A 26,838-nucleotide genomic window follows, 5' to 3' on the forward strand; every position below is an offset into this window, starting at 1 on the left:
GGGCAATATGCTGACTCTGTAAACTGCTATAAAGCACTGTGAAGCTGCATATAAGTTTAATTGGTATTGCTATTTTTTTAGCCTGTAGCTAGAATCCCTTGTACATTTAAAAGAAAATTCTACTGAACACAGAGATTTATTTCTAATGATTAAATGAGCTAATAGGGAAGGAAATCTTTTTAACAGAATTTAGTTATGGACACTTACTTACTTCAGAGTTACTACAAAAAGAAATGCATATTATCATTGCTTTTTTTTGTAATTATACAGACCCTCGGACGAAGACGTCGGCCGCTGTATCATATGTACCTATTTGAAGATAGAGAAGAGGATTTCTACTTAAAACCTTTCCATTGTGATGTACAACTTGAATGGGTATGCCAGATCCCTAAAGGTAAAATTGTGGTTTTTTTGTTTTGTTTTTTTAGAAAGGAGATCTTCTGTATTCAGCATGGCTCATTCCAGATAAAAGTCTGTAGGATAAAAGCATTAAAATATAGGATTATCTTTTCCTTCATTTTTTTTCAATATGCCAGCATTATGATTGGCCAATTTCCTGTAACTCTAAAAAAAATCTGAGTTCTGAAAACGTTCTCAGTTTTTTCCTCCAAACTTTGAGTTTGTTTCCATCTGACAAAAGTTTGAATCAAATGTTGAAATCCCATCTTTGGCATACATTATTTCAAGAACGTGTGTGTTACATAAAAGTGTTTTCTTTCTTTTTCTGCCGTACTGTTAACCAGTATTAGTATCCCCCAACTAGGATTTGGCAGTGTCCCCCAGACTTCATGATTTTCATGAGTAACCTTATTTCCTAGGCAAGGCTTGGCAGACCCGATTTGGCTGAATAAGAATCTTTAGTGCCAGCAACAACAAAACCAAACAAACATTGATGGAAAAGTACAGATGCCTCTCATTCTTGTAGTAGTTCCAGATCCGTGGCTTTTTTCCCCTACAAATTAACAGACTCGCAAGGTGGCTTTGAAGCAGGGCAATTATTGAAGATAGGCTTAATTGCCAGTTCTTGATCTGAGAACCACGGGGCCGCTGTATACTTTCTAAATGTAAAACTACTTTTTGACTTTCCATCCAATTTAACTAAAGAGCCAACAATGAGGTTAAAGGGGGGAAAAAGCACTGCCTGATAGCAAAACAAGGCTGCCTCTCAAACTAGGTATTCAAAGATTATGTTTTAGCTTCGTGGGTAGCCCAGGGTTTTTCAGTTGGAGTTCTGCAGAATCCTAGCTTTCTGCAAGAGGTTATAGTGGGTTCCCTGAGGGATCGTGATTTGTTTTTTTGTTTTTGTTTTTTTTTTAAAAAAGGAGAGACTGAACAAAACACCTCCAACCCCTGATTGGCCCCCTGGAGCCTGCATGAACTCCTGGCTGGGGCAGGAATTACACACACACACAAGTTAGTAGGTGAAGAGCAAGCAAGGAGGGAGGAACAGCAGTTGGTGAATGAGCCTACAAAAGTGAGATTTCCTGTATGGGGTCTCCTTGCCAGCTCGCCAGCCTGTTTTTCTCCAGGTGTGTAGCAGCCTGGGGTGGGGGGAGCTATCTCCAGGCGGATACGGAAGATCTGGGACTGGGCTGGTCCAGGTTGCAACCACCCACAAAGACAGGATGGAGGGAAGGAAGCAGGGGGAAAGGAAAAAAAAGTCATTCTTTATTTTTAGCTTATGAACACTGTTAAAAACACATAGTACCAACACACGAAATTAATATAATAATTTAGTAAATTCTGGCCTATAGTTGAGGTTGAATGTGCAGGGGTTCCTCGAGGGTTGAAAAATATTTCAAGGGCTCAAGGCTCAAAAGATTGGGAAATAAAATTGGTATAGCCTAACTCAGGTGCTTAAATACTGGGAGACAGTGTTTTCAAATCATAAATTCTTTTTATGTTTTGGAACAAGATTTTATTACAGAAATATGGCCACTGATAATTAAAGCGGGGTAATTTCTTTGCTTTCTTTCTATTGTTGGATATAAAATTAATTCCATTGTATGAAGTAATTGTAATCATATCTATTTTATTCCATTTGTACTGCTATTTGCAGGACTCTCTTGGAATATGATATCACCTCTTTATACAACTCTTTACAAGAACTCTATGGATTTTTGATCAGTTAAATGTTGGATTTTTGGGGGGAACTACTTGAATCCGAAAGTGTAATATTAATAGCAAAGGAAGCTGCCTTAGAACATGGATACGTGCCTCAATTAGATTCAGTTTTTTAAAGTGACTCAAGAGACTTTATATGTATGGAAAGTTAAATTATTGTTGAATTCAAGTTTGGACATTCCTGTTTTATTAGAAGGTCATACATTTCCAATTGTAAATAAAAAAGTGACAAGTAGCCTTTTTCTAACCAAGGATATATTAGTACAGGGCTGTTAAACTCGTGGCCCAAATGCATCACGCACTGGTCATTCCCACATCCAGTTTAGCAAGGGGAAAAAGTCGTGATATGTCATGTGACACCACTGTGATGATGCGAGTTTGACATCCCTGTATTAGTACATCCAGTGATAGGCTTTTCCTTTATCAACAGGTAGTACTCCAAAGAGACCTGAATGGTACAAACCAGGTAAGATTATTTCTTACTTTTCATACACTTTATTGCAGTTCAGGGACCTTTGTTTACACAGCCTCATAGCAGTTTTAAAAGAGATGGGATTGTTAGCTTAATTCCAGTTCAAGTATTCAAGATCCGTGGTAGCACAGTGGTTAGAATGCAGTACTGCAAGCTACGACTGCTGGCCGCCTGCAGTACGGCAGTTGGAGTCTCACCACATTGATTCAGCCTTCCGTCCTTCCGAGGTGGGTAAAATGAGGACCCAGATTGTTGGGGGCAATATGTTGACTGTAAACTGCCTAGAGGGCTGTAAAGTACTGTGAAGCAGTATATAAGTCTTACTGGTATTGCTATTTCAGATAGCTGGAATGTGCATGGGAGTTTTTACACATTGCATAAATCATGTATTTTGTAAAACACTAAACATACAGTAGCATTCCATATATTCTTTGTGTGTATGCATGCATGTGTGTGTGATTGAAACTTGAAATAAGATTTATATAACAAAGTATTACCTTTATCCAGAAGGAACTTGGCGAAGCTTCAGGAATAACTAGGAAGGATCCTTCCAACTCTTATTCTGTAATGTCAAAGTGTCATGATGTCATTGCATAAATGGTGCGCTCATGTCATGATGCCTGATGCACGTACATCATATTATTTGTACGTGGATGGCATGAGATATATGTCACTTGCTCCTATTCCACACAAATACCCATAATCACTAGAATAATATGTTTATATTCATTCAGTTTATATCTGGTTGATTATAAATACTAAATCATAAGGAAGTGAAATGCAGAAGTTACAGACAATGATAATTACCTTCCCAACATGACCATTCATGAACCAGTTTTAGGTGTAACCCAGTCTTTCTTGCACTACAGAGTTGATCAAAATATGTAATTAGTAAGAAAATTGGCCTGTTTAATTCTCAAAGCATGTTAATAAACTTGTCAACTTTAGCAAATTATTGTGTGATGGAGTAAGTTGTAATGTCTTTGCTTGAAATCAGACTTGGAGGAATTGAAGTCAAATTTAGTCATTTGTCAGGCATCCCCAACCTGTGGTCCGTGGCCCACTATTGGGCCGCAAGCTAATTGCCATTGGCCACATGAGGGGCCTGCTGGAGCGCACGCTTCTGCGTGAGCTTCTTCGTGGGCACTTGTGGCGCCACTCGTGCAAGCCTTGTCATGGGCGCTTGTGGCACACATGCACTTGCCCCTCCCACAAAATCATCCCCTCACTCACTCCGGGCTGCCATCCCTGAAAGGTTTGGGGTACTCTGTTCTAAATCAAAAATGCCGAGCATTTTTTAATTTTTATTCGCATAGCCTCCATGTTATGTGATGATTCAGATTGCATGAATTTGCTGGTTCATGTTAGGTTGTACCGAATGTAAGCTTCGAATGTGATTTTCTTTCTCTCTTGTAGATGAAGAAGGAATTCATGGGCCAACACTGAATATTGATGGGTCAGAATTCTGGTTCGTGGCCAATAAGCATCTGAGCTATCAAGAAGCTTCCTTGTATTGTTATGAGAATGGAAGTGATTTGGCTTATGTGACCTCCTTCACTGCTCTGAATGGCATTCTAAACACAATTTTAAAAGTAATGCATTAATTTATAATTTGGGTGGTTTCTATTGAATGAAATGACTGGCAACATCCCTTTTCTTTGTGGATTTTGATGGAGGATATCATGAAGTCATTAGGAAATGTAATGCAAAAGTTACAGGCATTAAACCTATCAGAAACAAATTACTTTATTTTTCCATAAAAATGAGCAGGAAATCATGCTGCTTCTTGTTGTTCAGTAATTTGTTGCTAAAATTCAGCAATGAGATCTGGGTGACCCTGGAGATTGTGTGAAATCTGTGGGTTGCTCGTACTTGCACGTTGTGGTATGGCATTACCATGTGCACCTCTACTTGCTCTCTATCCATGAATAAATGCAACAATAAATAGTTAATCTTGGGTTGATTTATTAAGATATTTGGCTTAGTTCATTTGGAAGAAATCAGAGAATGAAGCCAGTTGCCATAATTGAAGCAAATTATGACTACTTCTTTCTCTTGAGTTTTTTTTTTTCTGGATACAGGTAGTCCTTGACTTAACAGTAATTCTTTTAGTGACCGTTCAAAGTTAATAACAGCACTGAAAAAAGTGACTTACGATTGTTTTTCACACTACTGTTGCTGCATCCATGTGGTCACATGATCTAAATTGAGATGCTTGGCAACCGCCTCATATTTATGACATTGCAGTGTCCCTACAAACTTTTTGGGACCTTCTGACAAGGAAAGTCCATTGGGAATCCGTAATCACTTAACCGTGTAACTAACTTAACAACTGCAGTGATTCACTTAACAACTGTGGCAAGAAAGATTGTAAAATGGTGCAAAAATTCACTGAACAACTGTCTCACTTAGCAGCAGAAATTTTGTGCTCGATTATGGTCATAAGTCGAAGACTACCTGTAGTTAAGAGAATGCCCTTCATTCACACTGAGCTAACTGGGAGATCCAAGTTCTAGTGCCACATTAGCCACAAAGAACTGACTTTAGGCTAGTACATTCTTTCAGCCCAACTTATCTCATAGATGGTTATTATGGGTGGCAAAATAGGTCTTGCACTGCAAAGGACTTAAATATGACCTCATCCAAGTAAGATTACAGAGCTTGGGAAATCATAGATGGCTTCTTAGTTGGATCAAATTATAGGTGAAGTCAACATGAATCACATTTACCATAAAGCCAGTCTTAATAAGATACTTAAAAAGATTGGATTTAATTTTTCCCTTACTCATGATGTGCCTGCACTAAATCTTGCTGGGGTTTTATTGTCTTCCTTCTAATTTCTTATATTGTAATACATTGTATTACAGCACTAGCAGTATTAAAGATGTTGATTGCAGATACTGTGTTGCAGTAAACTTAGTATTTCTTTATTATTATGGTTGTAAAAATGTTTTTACATTGGACATTAGAGTTCCCTAAAAATAAAAAGAAGTTGAGAAAAACATCTAATAAATCAATAGTCATGAGGTTTTTTTTGACTTTTTCTCAAAGATTGCTACACTTTCATGCAATTGAAAACATTTTTCAGTATTGCATGGAAGAGATAACATTGGATATTGCATTTCATGCTAACACAATCTGCTTTTGACAGTTATCGGACGAGAATCAGAACTGGTGGTTCAAATACAAAATTCCAGCAATTCACTATCGTTTGCCGTAAGTAGAAACATCCATCTGTGTTGTTTTAAAGATTATTTTTTATGAAAACTATTTACGAAGTGCAATGTTGTATCTGCCACTTATGACTGAAGGTCAGATACCGAAATGGTAAATTTCGGGGAGCCGGGGAATTTTAACAGTATGTTTTTTCCTTAAAACATATTTTTACAATGGTTCTTAGTGGAAATTTAAGAACAGAATGGATTCGTTAAAGTTTTGCTGCTGTGTTCCAAAAACAGTTGCATATGAGCTAGCGTGAGGCAATATTTTGATGACCCAAGCTCTGTAAAGGACCTTGGAATACTCACCTCTAATGATCTAAGTGCTAGAGCCCACTTCAACTACATAGCCAAAAAGGCATTAAGAGTCGTTAACCTAATCCTACGTAGCTTTTTCTCTGGTAATATCACACTACTAACCAGAGCATACAAAACATTTGCTAGACCAATACTCGAATACAGTTCATCAGTCTGGAACCCACATTACGTATCTGATATTAGCACAATTGAGAAAGTCCAGAAATATTTCACAAGAAGAGTTCTCCACTCCTCTACTCGTTGTAGAATACCTTATGCCACCAGACTTGAAATTCTAGAACTAGAAAACCTTGAATTACGCCGTCTTCGGTCTGACTTAAACATGGTATATAAAATCATACATTGCAATGTCCTACCTGTCAATGAATACTTCAGCTTCAACCATAACAACACAAGAGCACACAATAGATACAAACTCAAAGTTAACCGCACCAAACTTGATTGCAGGAAATACGACTTCAGCAATAGAGTGGTCAATGTCTGGAATACTCTACCCCACTCTGTAGTTTCTTCCCCAAACCCCAAAAACTTTAACCTTAGACTGTCTACTATTGACCTCACCCCTTTCCTAAGAGGTCTGTAGGGGGCGTGCATAAGCGCACCAACGTGCCTACCGTCCCTGTCCTATTGTTTCTCTTATTCTTTTATTTTTCTTATATGTACCCATTTCATGTATTCACAACTATGTATACACTTATACTTATTATCTTGTAAACAATTGGCAAATCAAATAAATAAATAAATAAAATAAATAAATAAGGTTTAGTGCAAATAATTGTATTAGTACCCATGTTTTACACTTTCTTAAAAAACTGGGCATTTGAAGGATTTGCATTTGAATTTTTATTTTTTGGCTACATTAAGAAAAAACCTTCAGCATATGTGGGAGCATATCTCTGCACCAGATCCAATTTTTATTTTAAAATGCAAATGAAAAAGAAAAGCAGGTTTTGTGTGTATACTTATATGGGGCAGTTCATCATATTAGTCTTAGTATCTATAACTAAATGAGTACAATTATATTTGGTACCTTAAAAATATAAAGTAAAATCTTCTTGGGGTGGAACTCAACTTCTGTGACCTCAAGAACAGTTTTCATGGCAATTAGAAAGAAGCTATAGAAATTGTATAAATAAGTAATTGTCTTTTTCCAAGATCTAGCCTACAGTCCTGGTACTCCCTTAGTCTCCCATTCAAATACTAACCAAGCCAAACTCTGTAGGCTTCCAAGCCCCAAAGTAATACCATATCTTGCTAAAACAAACCTTCCAAAATAGATTGAATTAAGAGTGTTTTGCTTAGAAGAATGTTATTTCATGAAAATGGAAAGCGTGGAGTTTTTTTTATCTGGATTAAAATTGGAGCATCAGTTCAGCCATCCTCACCCCTCCCATCAGTTTCGGCCTGGATTGGGCCTTTTTGCTAGAAGTATCCACCTGGGTGGATTTGAAAGAGGAAAGATGGTAGAAACATAGGTAGTCCTCCACTTACGTCCACAATGGGGATCAGACGTTTGGTTACCAAGCAATATTGTTGAGCAAGCCATCATGTGACTGGACCCTATTTTATGATCATTTTTTACCATGGTATTTATTGACTCCCCATGGTTGTGAAGCATATCGTGTGGTTGTTAAGGGAATCATTGTTGTTGGGATGATTGCAAATAGTGATCATATGATGGCAAGATGCCGCAACTGGTTGCCAAGCTCCTGAATTGTGATCACGTGTCCGTGGTGCAACACTTGTAATTTCAAGGATGGGTTATAAGCCATTATTTTAAGGCTATCTTAATTTTGAACCATCATTAAAGAAACACTTGTAAATAGAAACTATTTGTAGGATCATAATCCAACCCTTCCTGTTTTTCATATTTTGTACATATGGACAAAACGAACAGTTCTCTGCATAGGAGGTGCCAAGAAAAATTACCTATGCTGCTTCTTCCTCTTAATTTTACCATATTAACTTACCATATTACCTTACCGTAAATGCTGCAAGTATGTACTTGCATTTCATATTTTCATTATTTAAATATATTTGTTTTGTAAATATATTATTTATCAAATATTATATTTGATGTAAGATGTAATATTTGCATAAAAATGTGAATGATCATGGCCCATCATTCCATCCCTGACTATACTGTTTGGATGCCACTCTGTGGCTATATGTATCTTGTTTCCTTTTTAACATTCTCTTTGGTTTTTCTTAAGCTTTTTAGCACACTATTTTGAACACCACCCCAGAAAATGTTGGCATATCTCTTATCAATCCTGGTTAAGAGGTAATGACTTTATATTTTTTTAATCAGTTATATTTAAAAAAATATTCTCAGCCTTTCTCCTAAATCAGAAGAGTATATTAGTTTTCCTTTAGGCTTCTTTTTGGAGGATTCATGCTTCCTACTACATGATTTTTAATCTTAAATTCTGCCAACTCAAGGCAACAAAGTCAGAAAATGTACATGATTGCTTTTCACCTTCATAGATCTTTTTGCTTCTGTTCTTATCTTGATTGAAATTGACAGGAGGTAAACAGTTTAAAGTTCTCAAAATAACTATTCTGAGACAGTAAGTTTGTTTCCATCTATAGCACAGGTGTTAAACTCACCGCATCACGCTGCCGTCACATGATGTATCGCAATGTTTTTTTCCCTTTGTGGAGCTGGAGTGGGTGTGGCCTGCGAATGATGCATCCGGCCCGTGGGCCGCAAGTTTGACACCCGGTCTATAGGAATTCTGTCAGCTTCCATTGTTCATCCCCTCTCCACAACACCCTGTTTCCATCCTATTGGATCTGCAGATTTGCATTGTTCTGATACTTAATATCCTTCTCTTGACATAGTTCATTTTATTGCTGATCTTGCAGTTTCAAATAAAACTATTGAACTTACTGGTCCAACATTAATACCAGCTCTTCAAACCTTTCAGTCCAACTCTATTATATAAAGTGCTTTTAACTAAATATCCTCTGGTTGAGCTTGGGACCATCTATATAGGCTTTGCTTTTGAACCAAGAAGGCATTCTTATCATTCATTCATTAGGTTCTTTGTGCTCTCTGAGCTTGGTTGTTTTCTTGCAGATGTTTCATTATAAAAACTAGGTAATCATGAGTGTTAAACTAATGTTGTTACCTAGTTTGGGTAATGAAACATCAGCAAGAAAACAACCAGGCTCAGAGAGCATTAAGAACCCTAAGCTACAAATATTTTTCTTTACTGATTAATTAATATATTCATTCAAGGTATACTTACACTAATTGCTGAGGGTTCTGTTTGGTAAAGCATAAAACTAAATTTAAAACCAAAGGTATTAAAAACAATCTTCAATTAAAACTATTTTATTGCTTACATTAAACTTAGAGGTCTGCATAACGGGGTATCAGCATAACAATTCTCTATTCTCTATTCTGCAGGCAGTTCATTAGGTTGCAGTACAAAACTGCCTTTCATTTGTGAGAAATACAATGCATCATTATTGGAGACAGGCGAACCAGGCTATAAACCAAGTGAGGAAAGCTGCCCTGAAAATTGGATTTTTTTCCTAAATAAGGTAAAGCATAAATAATTTGGGATTCTGATTATTATATTTCAGTCTTCAGAAGCTGACTTGAAATGGTTATCAAACTAGTTTGATTAATATTTAAAGATCTGCAATAACCTGCCACTGACAAACTTGAAGGATCCAATCTGGGGTTGGTCTCTGTGACCAGAGGTTTAGTCTTCCGAGATTTCAGACGTGCTGGAGCCAATCCTCAGGGACCTTCTCTCTACCAGGATATTGGTCTTCTCTCTACACATTCTGGTAGAGAGAAATTCCCCGAGGAAGGGCTCCAGCACAAGTCCTATAAGCTTGGAAGACTAAACCTCTGATCCTGGTGACTGACCCAGATTGGATCCTGCAACATTCTCCTGGAACATGTATGTTACCTTCTTTGTAACAACCTTGACATTGGGCTACTGTATGAACATAGTTTAAACGGGGTATTCGAAACATTTGTGACATAGCTATGTCAGAGGTTATATTTTAAAAAAATATTTTACAGTGTTATCGAAAGGTGACCCCTCGGAGCATGACATTTCAAAAAGCAAATGAATATTGTCACTCTGTAGGAGGATTCCTTCCTTCAATCAAAAGCCAGCTTGAACAAGGTAAGAGAATACATGAGCCATGGTGGTGCAGTGGTTAGAATGCTGTATTGTAGGCTAACTCTGTCCACAGCTAGGAGTTCTAGCCTCACCAGTTCAAGGTTGACTCAGCCTTCCCTCCTTCCGAAGTCAGTAAAATGAGGACCCAGATTTTGGGGGCAATATGTTGACATTGTAAACCACTCAGAGAGGGCTGTAAAGCACTCTGAAGTGGCATATAACTCTAAATGCTATTGCTATTCCATACATAGATCTATATTATCACATTATTATTTCATATATACATACATGTTGTAATTCAATTCCTTCAAATTGAATAATATGAACCTGCTCCTGAGAAAGGCTTTGTGTATTAGATAATAATGAAAGTTCTGTTTGTGGACATGCGCTGTTGGGAAGACAAATGACAAAACCCAGCACCTGCCCTTTTTGCACATGTGTTTTAACATCACATGTACACACATAAGGAGCAGAACATTCTGGTTGTTCTGCTGAAACTCTTCTTGCATATCTTCTTATGTACCCTTCCTTTTGGTGTAGCAGAAAAGACCTCTTCCAAATAAAAAATAGGGATGGTGAATATTACCATTAATTATGTAAGAATGCACTGTTAATTTTACAGATGGCATCTTCTCTATTCTTTCAAAATCTTACAAGGTTTTCATTTTTAAACTTAAAACTGAGAATTATTACAAACTCTGTGGGTGTGGATATAAGCATTGTATTTCCTTGCTGTTATTTATTTATGAATGAATCATGATTAATTCATATTATTATTATTATATTATGAATTATGAATTAATTATAATATTTGTACAGCAGGCTCCAAGTGGTTTAGAATAAATAAAACAAGAGCAATATAAATTCCTATAAAACAGAACATTTCCTCACTTTCGTAGCTAATAAGAACAGCAGTGATGAATAACACTCTCCCACCAAACTCACTAGAAGGCCACTAATCTCTGAATGTCCAACCAAAGGAAGCAATATTTTGCCACCCTTTGAGTTGAATGGAATAAAAAACACAGCATGATAGTGGTATCCTTATGGGAGTGAATAGAAATGACAGTTCTCTGAAGGAGAAGCAATTGCAGATGTCACTGGCAGTGTTTACAAGTAAGTGAATTCAGCCTATGGATCTTGGCTGAGCCTCTTCCATAGATATTGTTTTAATATTCCATTAGTGAACCATGGGATATAATCTGTGAGAAGATTGATAAAATCAGGAAATCAACAACAACAAAGGTTCATCGTGTTATATATGACACAGAGCTATGGAAGAAGGTCCCAAAAAAGTCAAGATGGCAGCCCCACCATGCAGTCAAAGCTCTGCCCCCTTTTATTTTCTTGTGATGCACGTTAAAGGAGGCATGGTTTCAGTTTCATAGTTGTGATTTCCATCTTGAAAATTATTTTTATTGCTTTTAAAATAGTATAAAGAAAAGAAAAAAAATCATAAAATAATTATAATAAAAATGCATACTGTACATTCTCAAAAAAACCACATAAAAAGTGAAAAATACAACAAAAAATCAAAAGAAAGTGTAATAGATCATTATTACAGCAGCTACAGTGATAGATAGATAGATAGATAGATAGATAGATAGATAGATAGATAGATAGATAGATAGATAGATAGATAGAAATATTGATAGGTCTTATCTAATGTAAATATTGTTCAGGTACATATTTATTTCTGATACACTTATATAATGGCCATTCTTTTTTTGCTGCTGTAATTTGTATAAATGAGTTCCATATTTTATTATACAAAGTCCATTTAAAGTCTCTGTCTATAGGAAATTGCCCCATTGGTGGCAAATGCAATCAGGTTTCCAATCCATTGAGTGAATGAGGCCATACATTTATCTTCTAATATCAGTGTTTTGGCCAAAGTAAGGGCACAGAGAATCAATTTACATTGTCCAGTTTTCAGATTCCATGTACATAGGAAGTATATAATTCAAGAGAAAAATTACATATTCTGAAAAATTTAACTTTTGTCAGCCAATCAAATTAATATAGTCCAATACTTCCTCCCCAGATTTAGTTAGTATAGGACATTGAAAAAATAGGTGTTTTAAAGAAGCATTACTCTTATTACAACTCGAATAAAATGCTGTCTTACACAGATCTTTTCTGTGTAACTGAACTGATATTTATTTATTTATTTATTTATTTGATTTGCCAATTGTTTACAAGATAATAAGTATACATAGTTGTGAATACATGAAATGGGTACATATAAGAAAAATAAAAGAATAGGAGAAACAATAGGACAGGGACGGTAGGCACGTTGGTGCGCTTATGCACGCCCCTACAGACCTCTTAGGAAAGGGGTGAGGTCAATAGTAGACAGTCTAAGGTTAAAGTTTTTGAGGTTTGGGGAAGAAACTACAGAGTCGGGTAGAGTATTCCAGACATTGACCACTCTATTGCTGAAGTCGTATTTCCTGCAATCAAGTTTGGTGCGGTTTACTTTGAGTTTGTATCTATTGTGTGCTCTTGTGTTGTTATGGTTGAAGCTGAAGTATTCATTGACAGGTAGGACATTGCAATGTATGATTTTATATACCATGCTTAAGTCAGACCGAAGACGGCGTAATTCAAGGTTTTCAAGTTCTAGAATTTCAAGTCTGGTGGCATAAGGTATTCTACAACGAGTAGAGGAATGGAGAACTCTTCTTGTGAAATATTTCTGGACTTTCTCAATTGTGCTAATATCAGATATCGTAGTGTGGGTTCCAGACTGATGAACTGTATTCGAGTATTGGTCTAGCAAATGTTTTGTATGCTCTGGTTAGTAGTGTGATATTACCAGAGAAAAAGCTACGTAGGATTAGGTTAACAACTCTTAATGCCTTTTTGGCTATGTAGTTGCAGTGGGCTCTAGCACTTAGATCATTAGAGGTGATATATATGATATATATATGATATATATATGACTGGGTTATCCCCAGTTTCACCAATTGGCAACACTTCCAATTTGGACCAATTAATAGAGCATCCTGCTGTTTTACTGAATGCATCTATCAATTGCATTAATCCTGGAATAGTAGTGTGGGGGGGGGTTAGAAATAGACAAAATAATGTAATTTATAAATAAAACCAATTTATATTCTATTGAGTTATTGTTGCCGTCTTGACTTTATGGACTGCCCTTATCTGCCAGTGAATTCCTTTACCTGTTTAATCCTAATATGCAAATATTTACCTTCCCAACAGACTTTATAACAACCTTACTCCCTGGTCTGCCCCCAAAGATTTGGATTGGTTTACGTTCCCAAATACATATGCATGTAAGCAAGTGGACTGATGGCAGTGATTTAGATTATGTCAATTTCCATCCTTTGCTTCAAGGAAGGCTAAAAAAATTCAGTTTCATGTAAGTTATTGATACTGTTTTTACACTGTAGGTTCTCCCTGTCATTTATTTAAAGCAGAAAAAAGTTTTGCTTTTACTAATTTAAGGTAGAGGAGAAATGGGAAGTTGAAAATAGAAAAGTATATCCCATCCATTTTGAATATATTGTTTGCAGTTGGATGCCTTCTTCAAGGTAAGATTGAATACATGAGCCATGGTGGTGCAGTGGTTAGAATGCAGCATTGTAGGCTAACTCTGTCCACAGCTAGGAGTTCTAGCCTCACCAGTTCAAGGTTGACTCAGCCTTCCCTCCTTCTGAAGTCAGTAAAATGAGGACCCAGATTTTGGGGACAATATGCTGACATTGTAAACCACTCAGAGAGGGCTGTAAAGCACTCTGAAGTGGCATATAACTCTAAATGCTATTGCTATTCCATACATAGATCTATATTATCACATTATTATTTCATATATACATACATGTTGTAATTCAATTCCTTCAAATTGAATAATATGAACCTGCTCCTGAGAAAGGCTTTGTGTATTAGATAATAATGAAAGTTCTGTTTGTGGACATGCGCTGTTGGGAAGACAAATGACAAAACCCAGCACCTGCCCTTTTTGCACATATGTTTTAACATCACATGTACACACATAAGGAGCAGAACATTCTGGTTGTTCTGCTGAAACTCTTCTTGCATATCTTCTTATGTACCGTATTTGCCGGCGTATAAGACGACTGGGCGTATAAGACGACCCCCCAACATTTCCACTCAAAATATAGAGTTTGTTATATACTCGCCGTATAAGACTACCCCCTCTTCCACACACCTTCCACTTTTGCACTTTTTTTTTTTGACGCACTTTTCTGCTTTGGACAATTTTGAAATGAGCTAATCCAATTTTGAACCAAGAATATGCAAATAGCTATGGAGTTTAGAAATGAGTTTTAAAAATATTTTTCATTGCTTACCATTAAGCGTAAAATATGTTGTAAATAAAATGAGAACACAGGAAACGTTCTCTTCTCAATACAGCTGATCTCTCTCTCTCTCACACACACACACACACACACACACCAAAAACCCGGACACTGAAAAGGCTGCCAAGGAACAGTATATTCAATGCCTTCTCTTTAATCAAGAAACAAGGAATTCCTTAGAATCTTTTTTTTTCCCCAAGTGGCCCTCTTTAAAAAAAAAAATGGAGGTAACACTTTCATTCAAAAAGTCTTCCAGTATCTGGAGTCGCTCAGACATATTGAAGTGAGGCAGGAGAGTAAGTGAAATTTGAAATGATCCAGCTACCGTTTTCTTCCCTCCCGCCCGAAGGCCATTATCTCCACGTCAAAACGAACGAGGGGAGGCAAAGAAGCCAAACACGCTAAAAGGATCTCTTTATTTTCCTACACAAGGTCACACCTACTTTTCCGCATTCAAAGGACAACCTCTCCTCACCACCACCACACACACACACACACACCCCAATACCCGCAAACAATGTTCTGGGCATTAATCACCATTGCTACATTAACCTGGTAAATTTATACCCTGCCTCCCCCAGTGTTGCTTTGACGGCAGGATTTCACACAGCGGGCGCTCGCCGCTCTCTTCTCCGCTCTCCCACCGTTCGCACATGTTGGAAGCACCGTAAAACCTGATAACCCACCCGGGGCTCCCCATCCTTAACCTACAGCCGCCCGCATGCAAAACCTGCGTGCAAAAAGAAAAAAAAAAGAAAAGTACGCCGCACGTGAGGATCTTCGAATCCTCTCCTCCCCACACCGCTAAGGAAGGAAGAGGGGGAAAGGTTGCGCAGCGCGTGGCGAGTGACACCCGCCACACACACACACACACACACCGCTCCCCCCCAGCCTCCCTCCCGGCTGCAACTCAAGCTCGAAGTGGGAGTCGGAGTCCTCCCGGCGTATAAGACGACCCCCCCACTTGGAGGCATGTTTTTCAGGGCAAAAAAGTCGTCTTATACGCCGGCAAATACGGTACCCTTCCTTTTGGTGTAGCAGAAAAGACCTCTTCCAAATAAAAAATAGGGATGGTGAATATTACCATTAATTATGTAAGAATGCACTGTTAATTTTACAGGTGGCATCTTCTCTATTCTTTCAAAATCTTACAAGGTTTTCATTTTTAAACTTAAAACTGAGAATTATTACAAACTCTGTGGGTGTGGATATAAGCATTGTATTTCCTTGCTGTTATTTATTTATGAATGAATCATGATTAATTCATATTATTATTATTATATTATGAATTATGAATTAATTATAATATTTGTACAGCAGGCTCCAAGTGGTTTAGAATAAATAAAACAAGAGCAATATAAATTCCTATAAAACAGAGTATTTCCTCACTTTCGTAGCTAATAAGAACAGCAGTGATGAATAACACTCTCCCACCAAACTCACTAGAAGGCCACTAATCTCTGAATGTCCGACTAAAGGAAGCAATATTTTGCCACCCTTTGAGTTGAAGGGAATAAAAAACACAGCATGATAGTGGTATCCTTATGGGAGTGAATAGAAATGACAGTTCTCTGAAGGAGAAGCAATTGCAGATGTCACTGGCAGTGTTTACAAGTAAGTGAATTCAGCCTATGGATCTTGGCTGAGCCTCTTCCATAGATATTGTTTTAATATTCCATTAGTGAACCATGGGATATAATCTGTGAGAAGATTGATAAAATCAGGAAATCAACAACAACAAAGGTTCATCGTGTTATATATGACACAGAGCTATGGAAGAAGGTCCAAAAAAAGTCAAGATGGCAGTCCCACTATGCAGTCAAAGCTCTGCCCCCTTTTATTTTCTTGTGATGCACGTTAAAGGAGGCATGGTTTCAGTTTCATAGTTGTGATTTCCATCTTGAAAATTATTTTTATTGCTTTTAAAATAATATAAAGAAAAGAAAAAAAATCCTAAAATAATTATAATAAAAATGCATACTGTACATTCTCAAAAAAACCACATAAAAAGTGAAAAATACAACAAAAAATCAAAAGAAAGTGTAATCGATCATTATTACAGCAGCTACAGTGATAGATAGATTAGATAGATAGATAGATAGATAGATAGATAGATAGATAGATAGATAGATAGATAGATAGATAGATCTTATCTAATGTAAATATTGTTCAGGTACATATTTATTTCTGATACACTTATATAATGGCCATTCTTTTTTTGCTGCTGTAATTTGTATAAATGAGTTCCATATTTTATTATACAAAGTCCATTTAAAGTCTGTGTCTATAGGAAATTGCCCCATTGGTGACAAATGCAATCAGGTTTCCAATCCATTGAGTGAATGAGGCCATACATTTATCTTCTAATATCAGTGTTTTGGCCAAAGTAAGGGCACAGAGAATCAATTTACATTGTCCAGTTTTCAGATTCCATGTACATAGGAAGTATATAATTCAAGAGAAAAATTACATATTCTGAAAAATTTAACTTTTGTCAGCCAATCAAATTAATATAGTCCAATACTTCCTCCCCAGATTTAGTTAGTATAGGACATTGAAAAAATAGGTGTTTTAAAGAAACATTACTCTTATTACAACTCGAATAAAATGCTGTCTTACACAGATCTTTTCTGTGTAACTGAACTGATATATGACTGGGTTACCCCCAGTTTCACCAATTGGCAACACTTCCAATTTGGACCAATTAATAGAGCATCCTGCTGTTTTACTGAATGCATCTATCAATTGCATTAATCCTGGAATAGTAGTGGGGGGGGGAGGTTAGAAATAGACAAAATAATGTAATTTATAAATAAAACCAATTTATATTCTATTGAGTTATTGTTGCCGTCTTGACTTTATGGACTGCCCTTATCTGCCAGTGAATTCCTTTACCTGTTTAATCCTAATATGCAAATATTTATCTTCCCAACAGACTTTATAACAACCTTACTCCCTGGTCTGCCCCCAAAGATTTGGATTGGTTTACGTTCCCAAATACATATGCATGTAAGCAAGTGGACTGATGGCAGTGATTTAGATTATGTCAATTTCCATCCTTTGCTTCAAGGAAGGCTAAAAAAAATTCAGTTTCATGTAAGTTATTGATACTGTTTTTACACTGTAGGTTCTCCCTGTCATTTATTTAAAGCAGAAAAAAGTTTTGCTTTTACTAATTTAAGGTAGAGGAGAGATGGGAAGTTGAAAATAGAAAAGTATATCCCATCCATTTTGAATATATTGTTTGCAGTTGGATGCCTTCTTCAGAAGTTTAGGTATAAGATTGGATCATTTATATTATGTTAAATATTGCTTGTGATATAATTGTGACAGCAGCATAGGAAATATGATTTTAATAACAAGCTTAATTATAAGTCACAGTAGGTAACATCACCTAGTCCAAGGGTTCCCAACCCCCAGGCCGCAGCCCACTACTGGGCCATGGCCCATTTGGAACTGGGCCACGCAAGCAGTGGGCAAGTGCGTGCACATGCAAAACTTCACTTGTGCACGCGGTAAGCACAAGGGCGCACACACAAAGCTGTATTTGCGCAAGTGGTGGACGCGCAGGCATACACCACTTGCACTGAACCACCCCTCTCCCCAGCTGCTTTGCCAAGCTGGAAAACTTAGGGACCGCTGACCTGGTCAACTGGGGCTGATCTTGGAAAAGCTAACCAGGGTCAGCCCTGCTGAGTGGAATGGGAGAATATTAGACTAAGCTAAGAAAATGAAAAAAGCAGAAAAAGCAGGTGATGGCACAACCTCCCATATTTTTACCGAGAGAGTAATGTGGATCTTTCCTATGCTCATTGGTTATTATGTGGACCTATCATCATCAGTTTTTGCTTTAATCTCATTATAATGACAGGGAAGAAAGTGTAACTTAAAAAACCAAAAATAACAGTAGGTTTGGATTCCAACCCCAGAGCTGTTCAAGAAGCAAACATTTAATCTGAAGTCAGAATTAAGCTCCATCTGAAATCAGAATTAAGCTCAAAATATTTTGAGAGGTAACACTGTAGGAGAATACCAAATAGGTCGCATGTGATCTCATTTTATTTCAGAGCCACAAAAGTGGATGGAGCAATAGTCCACACTAGTGCTATGTTCTCTCTACCCTACCACAAAATTGTAAAAGGGAAGAATTGGAGCCAATAATTATTATTTTTAATAAAAGAATCTTTAATGAATGAAATTCATAGGCAAAGGGCTTGCCAGCCAAAGAATCTCAAGGATGATTAAAGGGGCTAGTCTTCAGATAGTTCCAATGGCTGGGTTGGAAAAGTCCAGCAGTGATCTTGAAATCAGGTGTTCTACCAAGTTAGTGTCCAATGTGAACACCTGGATGCCATCATGTCCCCTGTTTTAGACAAAACTTCATGCAGGACCCTGGTTATCAGACATATGATCTATTGTTGGGCAACATTGGTAGCCAAAAGGGAAACTTATTGGGTATTCCCTTGGCTTGTAAGAACATACCATGGATGCCTCAACTTCTCCTTGAGAAGGAGTGAGGTGGAGGAAGCAGGGATTGTATGTTTTTGCTTGATAAAGAAAAATTGCTGTTTCCTGCTTGGGATGCAGTTATACAATCAGTGTTTCATATTCCTTCAGGTCTGCAGTTGGTAAATGGTGCCAATTCTCACTCCATCAAAGCTTTCCCTTCCTGATTGTTGCCCATAATAGGCAGGCAGGTCATTACATTACCAGTAATGATGGGATGGAAGATGGAACATTTCTACAACATGGAATGTGTTATTTTGAACTTAGAATACTCAAAATTGCTGTTCATTTTGATTTCAGCATATTTTCCCCACCACTACTAGGGAGAACATTAAACTGCAATAACTTTACAAACAAGACCCAAATCTCATTCCAGTAGCTATGTAAGAATAAAGGAGGTATGAGGATGTTGACAAGTCTGTTTTACACACACAAGAGCTAGATGTATAATTTAGCAATACCTCCAAACATTACTGTTTAATATCATTGTATCAAGGGTTTCAATCATATTTGTTTATGAGACATGCCAGCACTGATAATATGTCATATTTCTCTCCACCCCCCCCCCACCCCCCAGGTATTTAATGAGGAAGAGAGTAACCAGTGTGGTGTTTTGCTCAATAATCCCAAAGCTTATCTAGGAACTTGGAATTTTACTTCTTGTGTTGATACTTTGCCTTTGGCCATATGTCAGAAGCATCCAGGTACGTGAAGTGGAGAAATAAAGATTTGAAATACCAGCTTTTCACTAAGTGGCATTTTAGATGGCCAGATAATACAGTCAGCACATAAAATATTTAATATTAGAAGATCCACTTGTAAATCTCCTGACCTTGTTGGATCCACATTAGGGAGCTGGATGGTAGAGATCTAAAAAAATTTTTTAAATAGCTCACTTTCTGTGGTAAGATTTAATTACTTTAAATGTAATTCCCAAATTAAATGTTATCTTGGCTAAGAGCTATTATGTAATACTGTACTACTGGCTTTCCATACAATGTTTTACTTTTGAAAGCTTCCTGGTACAATCTTGAATGTCACCTTCTTGAACGAAGGAGAAATATTCTTCCTCTTACGCCCAAAAGGAAAGCTTTTTAGGATATGCTAGTCATTAGATATCCTTTATATGTATTTAAATTTTCTAGGAAAATTGGACTGATTTATCTGGTTCATTGGCTTTGGATATCAGTTAGATTAAGTGATTCACTGAGATTCAGCATTGCGGTCCTAATCTTACTAAAATTCAATCAATCTTCAGTCAGAACTGAAGAAGTTTCCTGGATGAGAAGCAAAACATCTTCAAAGAAAAACAAAGACCAGTTGCCTTTGCACCATTGGGACAACTATGACCTAGATCAGCGATCGCCAACTGTTGGGCTGTGGCCCACCAGTGGTCCGCAAGAAAATTTTGGTGGGCCACAGAGAAATCTCACCCCCAGAGCACCCCCCTCAAAGCAATTAATCCAGGCTGCACAGAAACACAAGGCTGCCCAGCCTACATGGCCCGCGGGAACCCTCCCCCCCACTCACTCCTTACCTGGCAAACTTGCCTGCTAAATTGCTATTTTTCCTTTTTCCAACCATCATCTGTTCTGCTGTGCCGGGAGATTTAGATTAGCTAGGAAGCAGGAAATGGTTGGATTTCTTGCTTTCTAGCTAGTCTTTAGATCTTCGGCTCTGCTTTTAAGCACAGCCAAACCTCCTTTAGGACTGAAGGTTCTATTATTCAGTGCAGACTCACGACAAGCAAATTTGAGAGACTGAGCTAGCCAATGGCAGGTAGATAGATCACTGAATGATTCTGTGAGCAACTCAATCTGCCTGCCTGCTTTGCCTGATTTTGGGTAAAAGTTGCTCTTTTTTATTAAAAATTCAATATTTATATAAATATTTATAATATTTACATACAAGCCATGCCCAGCCAGCCAGATGACCACCAAGCCACACCCACAAATTAGGCCACACTCACAGAACTGGTTAGTGGTCCCTGGGATTTAAAATTATGAGTTTAGTGGTCCCTGATGTCCAAAAGGTTGGTGACCCCTGACCTGGATGACTGAAAATCCCCTATTTTTTATTAAGTTGCCCAAAATACAATGTGCTCCAAAATGTATTTGAAAGTTCAAGATCTATTCCCTGAAGGGAAAACGCTGTCCTTGAAAATGAAGTTCTTTATCGTATATTACTTCATTCCTTCTCTTCAACTGCTTATTCTTCTGTAGATTCTGTAAAAAACCAGACAATACAAGTTCCTGAAAATACCATGAAATATCTAAATGTCACCTATACCATAATTCTGAAGAAGTTGACGTGGTTTGATGCCCAGGAAGAATGCCTGAAGAGCAATATGAGGCTGGTTAGCATTACAGAACAATATCAACAGGCATTTCTTGGTTCTCAGGTGGCTCTCCATAATCACCCGCTCTGGATTGGGCTCACTAGCAATGATGTAAGGTTTTGCTTTCCCTTTCAAACTTACTCTTGAAATAAAAAACATTGGACATATGATAAAATGATCAAATATACTTTAAATAATACCTCCAAAATGTGAGCACTCCGGCTGTTTAGAGCGCTGAACCATGTTGCAGATACATGTCTCATGAATACCTTTTTAGAATGTCTCAACAATGGCGATAAATTCTTTTTGCTCCTTTAAATAGTTCTACAGTGCATTGTTTTTTTTTAAAAAAAAAACACTTTCAAATCTAGCATCATGGGAATGTCCACATTGTTCAAGAACAATTTTACCCAAAATGGTACCTGTCAGATAAATACTTCATACCTCAAGTCTCCATAAAGTCTTACTATCTTCAGCTTTCCAACCAGCAAATTGGCCATGCTTCCTGGATGGAGATTGAAATCCAGCACTACTATAACTCATTAGGTAGAGGAGTGTACCTTTCTATGTGAAGCTGCTGGATGAGATTATCTGCCGATTTGGGGTTCAATATCATTAATATGCTTATGATACCCAATTATTTCCCTCAACCCCAGATCTGCCAAGTAAGATTGTTGCGATCCTATCTCAATGCTTGGAAGGCTGTTCAGGCCTAGATAGGGAGAAGAAAACACCAACTCAATCTTACAATGCTGAATGGCTCGGATATTAGAGCATCTTTTCCATTTATACTCTTGAAATGAAGTAGCAGCTCCCCGGTGCTCAAACTGCTACTCCACTTGTGCTCATTCTGGATCAGGAAGCCCTTTGGACAGTCACCTCATGGCTTAATTACTGCAATGCATTGTACAGGGGGCGGCCATTGAAAACTATTCAGAAGTTTCTCATGTTCCAGAATGGACAGTGGTGGGCAGCATATATTGCTATGCCCATTTAATACTTTTGCTTTATGCCTTGTGATGGTTGTCAGGATGCCAAAACAATATTGTGTCTGATGTTGGCTTCAGGATGCCAAAACAGTATTGGCCCACTCCAGGTTCCTTTGATTAGATAGTGCCATCTATGGAGACCCAGGAAGTAAACCTTCTCTGTTGTAGATACCTACCCTCTGGAATATGTGGGGCTCCACCCTGTTGACATTCTGTAAACTCTTGGAGACCTGGTAGTTCTTCCAGGCTTGAGTTAAGATGGATGGAACCCTTGTCAGATGTGCTTTCCACTCTATGCATTAAGTCAGTGATCCCCAACCTTTTTTACGCCGCAGCCCGGTATCCCCAACCTTTTTTATGCCGCCCGGTACCGGCATAGCTGGCGCCGCCATCTTTTTGATGAAAAAGTGCTTCCGTGACCTCACCGGAAGCACTTTTTCATCAAAAAAATGGCGGCGCAGCGCTCGATGAGCTTTTCCGGTAGAAATGGCTTTCTACCCGAAAAGCTCACTGAAAGCTAAGCGCCGCCATCTTTTTATGAAAAAGTGCTTCCGGTGAGCTTTCTACCTGGAAAAGCTCACCGGAAGCACTTTTTCATCAAAAGATGGCGGCGCCCAGCAAGCCAGCGGCCCGGTAGGACTTGTTCCACGGACCGGTACCGGTCCGCGGACCGGTGGTTGGGGACCCCTGCATTAAGTGACAGGATTCCAATCTTGTTTTGTCTTGTATTGCATTTTAGTGCATATTTTACTGTGAGTTGGTTTGGAGTCAGCCATTGCCTAAACTGAAATAAATAGCAGTTATTACAAATCGATGTATTTAATAAGGATGTGCAAATCAGCTAAAATCTGGTTTTGTTCCAAGGTTTGATAGTGCTAAGATTTAAATCCAATATGAGATTTAAGATTCAAAAGCAACACTATTTGATCTGAATTGTTTTGAGATTCTGTTCAGAATCTGCTCAGAGACTAAAATGGAGACACACCAGAGTACTGCATGTGCTTCCTTTTTGGGCAGAATGCATAGCAAATAAAATGACCTAGATGTTTATATTAAACGTGGCAAAGTTTATGCTGCATCACTTTGAGGGTTTTAGTTTAATATTGGAAAATTTTCCCCCTCTTTTAAGGGCAGAGATCATAGGGAATATGAAAAAAAACTAGCTTTCATATTATCCAGTAAAAGTCTATGTAAGAAAATGTGTTGAACAATGCAGGAAGTATCATATTCCAGTTTAAATATAAAAACTTCCAAAAACAATTAATCTCTTACTAAATTTACAGAATCCACTGACCCCCGAGTTCTTGTTTTTCTAAGCTGCCAATTTGGCAAAGTTGGCTTCCATATTTTTGTTATATTTTTCCTGGTGTCCATTCTGAAAACCACTTGCTTGAATTTTAAGTTCATGATTTCTTGTCATAGCTTCCGGAACAGGTTAATAGTTTGTTTTATGCAGCTAATCTTTCTGCTTTCTGATGTTCCTAGGATGGAAGACATTATCACTGGACAGATGAAAAACACATTAGTTTCAGTCGTTGGTCTGAAGAAAGCAAAGATTTGCTTGGTGACTGTGTGTATTTGGACACAGATGGATTTTGGAAAACATCTGAATGTTATACAGAAAAACCAGGGGCAGTTTGTTACTTACCCGGAAGTAGGGCTTCTTTTATTACTATATGTCATGAGTCTACAGTTTTGCATTGAAAATATTTTAAGCCCGTAAAGTAAAAATGAAAATATACGTATAGTTACAAAAAAAATATACAGTAGAAAATAAGCCACTTTGTATTATATATGTATAGGTAGTCCTTGACTTACGACCACAATTGAGCCCAAAATTTCTGTTTCTAAGCAAAACATTTGTTAAGTGAGTTTTACTCCATTTTATGACCTTTCTTGCCTCACTTGTCAAGTGAATCACTGCAGGTGTTAAGTTGGTAACACCGTTGTTAAGTGAATGTGGCTTCCCCATTGGCTTTGCTTGTCAGAAGGTTGCAAAAGGGAATCAATCATACGAACCTGGGAGATTGCAACCGTCATGGATATGAACCATTTGCCAAGCTTCCGAAAACTAGTCACTTTTTTCACTGCATTTGTAGCTTTGAATGGTCACTAAGTGAATGGTTGTAAATTGAGGACTACCTGTACTTAAAATTACACAGCTACCCACCGGTGCTTTCATAATTCTTACTGGCTGCCAATCACTCACTTTTTGGCTTTTGAATGTAGAATAAGTTTTAAGGGGTCTACCTTCTCTAAAATAAAGCTGTACTCCACTTCTCTGCCAATTTTTTTTAATCATCGTTTTCCTCATAAATCAGAAGTTGTAATATCTTGAATGCTGTGTATGTATGAATTAATGTTAGATATGGTTGCAATGGTGAATCATTTTTTCAATATTTTGACACAGTGTATTCTCTGCTCAGGCTTCCTTGTTCCCAGGATAAAGGTGTTGAGACTAACTCAGCTTGCTATCAGGTTTAGGCTCTATATTGTAAATATATTCACGCTCAGAGGAAGAATTTACTTTTGGGGGAGAAGGGGAGCCAGTACAACTGATTAGAATTTATCTGCTGTGTGTTCCAGCCAAGGCCAATTTGATTCTAACCTTCTCAGAAGGCCCTGAAGACCTTGAAAAGGAGTCTTAAGGACTCCTGTGAAGGAGGAAACAGAGATGGTGGTGAATGGGAAAGGCGGAGGCAGCTGTTCCAGAGAAAACAATTCTTATCTCTCACACAGCTCCAAAACAAAGGCTCTGAGGATAAGTTATTCTTATTGGAGACCTTGGTCACACACATTTGTGAGCCACTTCATATAATGACCAATGAATCAGACTATATCCACTCATATATATCCACTCATATCAGTTAACTATTTTATAGATGCCTAAAAAGAACACAACTCATCCTCTAATATATACAAAAAGTCCAACCTGGTCAACTGTTAGATTCCAGTACATTTACATCAAAACACTAACTTTTCCCCTTATTAGCGAATGTTTGGGCTTAATGCTTTTTATAAAGGGGATCAGTCTTGCAAAATCTGACAAAGTTGTAACATTTTACCCCTTCACCATTGCTATTAGAAAGTGTTTGGTCTGATTTAGGCTTAGAAAAAGTTATGTGTTGATAGATATGCTAGTTTATGAAGGCAGGTTGTTTCTTATCATTCTTGCCTTTGTAAAATTGCTTGTTTTGATTTCTGGGTTAACTTTTGGTCTGTGAGCATACAGCAGAAAACAAGTAAATAACAAATCTAGCTAGCCTGAGAAATACTAAAACAGTGGCTTTTGGTGGGTTGGGCCTATGTCATAAGAGTCAAGATGGCAGTTGAGGCAGCCCAATCAAAGCTCACTCTTTTATACATGCACATACAAAGGGGCTGGGCTTTTATCACAATAGTGTCACCAACTTCTTGATTGTGGATTTCCTTCCATCGGAAGTCTGTACATAAGGAATGCAAAGTTATAGATATAGAAAAGAACGAGAATACATTTAGAAAAGATTATTTATTTTATCAGTTTAGCTTTTTAAACCGCACTTTATTACTTACTAATTAACTCACAGTGGCAAATATACATGACATTTCCTTCCTTCTATTTTACCCACAACAACCATCTTGTGAGGTGGGTTGCCTGAGATTAGGTAGAATGTGGGAGGGAAGGAGGGAGGGAGGGGGAGAGAGAGAGAGAACACGTGTGTGTATCTAAAGAAAAGGAAACACAAGTGATTCTCATCTCTTTCAAACCATCATATTTAGTAAATGCCCTTGGCCCAAATGCCATTCCATCTATTGGAGAAGGATAAATAATACTGATTACCTTTATTTTTTTATAAGATGAATTTTAATATTCTGATCCTTCTTATTTCACATTCTCATTCCTGGTAACCAGATTTATTGTTTGTTTGTTTTCTTTGACCACAAAATGATATCATTAATGACCAGCATCCAGTAATTCTAAGTTGATGAAAGTTGTATTGTAGTATTAAACATTAAATGTATTTTAGATATTAAGCACTGCCTTTAAAAAGGGTTTATTTTTCAGATGATACTGAAACCCAAGAAGCATATCCTGAATCAATTAAATGCCCACACCAGGTTAAGAATATGCCATGGATAGCATATCAAAACAGTTGTTACACATTTTTAATACCACAAAATAGATGGAGAGGATTGAAAGCAGTTGAAGCTAACAATTTATGCATGAAAATGAGTAAGCTGTTCCTCTTTAAAGTTCTGATTTTTTCTGTGTTCAAAGACTTTTATGAAGAACATTTTTGGACTTGAGGCACCTTAATTTTACTGTATTTGTAACTTGCTGCATGCAAAACTGTTGATTTTACAACTGGGCAATACATGGAAAAGGGTCCTCATATTAT

The 26,838-nt window shown here is 37.5% G+C and overlaps 1 protein-coding gene across 1 annotated transcript in view; it reads left to right on the top strand.

Moving 5' to 3' along the window:
* Positions 1 to 26,838, top strand: part of LY75 (lymphocyte antigen 75) — a 103,512-nt gene that overhangs the window by 61,087 nt on the left and 15,587 nt on the right. Inside the window, exons 16-27 of the mRNA XM_087949890.1 lie at positions 271 to 394; positions 2,555 to 2,590; positions 4,013 to 4,188; positions 5,748 to 5,812; positions 8,346 to 8,416; positions 9,548 to 9,684; positions 10,178 to 10,283; positions 17,562 to 17,722; positions 19,710 to 19,836; positions 21,355 to 21,581; positions 23,945 to 24,113; positions 26,505 to 26,672. Coding sequence (XP_087806016.1) covers positions 271 to 394; positions 2,555 to 2,590; positions 4,013 to 4,188; positions 5,748 to 5,812; positions 8,346 to 8,416; positions 9,548 to 9,684; positions 10,178 to 10,283; positions 17,562 to 17,722; positions 19,710 to 19,836; positions 21,355 to 21,581; positions 23,945 to 24,113; positions 26,505 to 26,672 — 1,567 coding nt within the window. The remainder of the gene's footprint in view (positions 1 to 270; positions 395 to 2,554; positions 2,591 to 4,012; positions 4,189 to 5,747; positions 5,813 to 8,345; positions 8,417 to 9,547; positions 9,685 to 10,177; positions 10,284 to 17,561; positions 17,723 to 19,709; positions 19,837 to 21,354; positions 21,582 to 23,944; positions 24,114 to 26,504; positions 26,673 to 26,838) is intronic.

This window comes from Notechis scutatus, chromosome 1, assembly GCF_049901735.1.
Source record: "Notechis scutatus isolate UNSWTSFEM ecotype Mainland chromosome 1, rNotScu1.2, whole genome shotgun sequence".
Lineage (NCBI taxonomy): Eukaryota > Metazoa > Chordata > Lepidosauria > Squamata > Elapidae > Notechis > Notechis scutatus.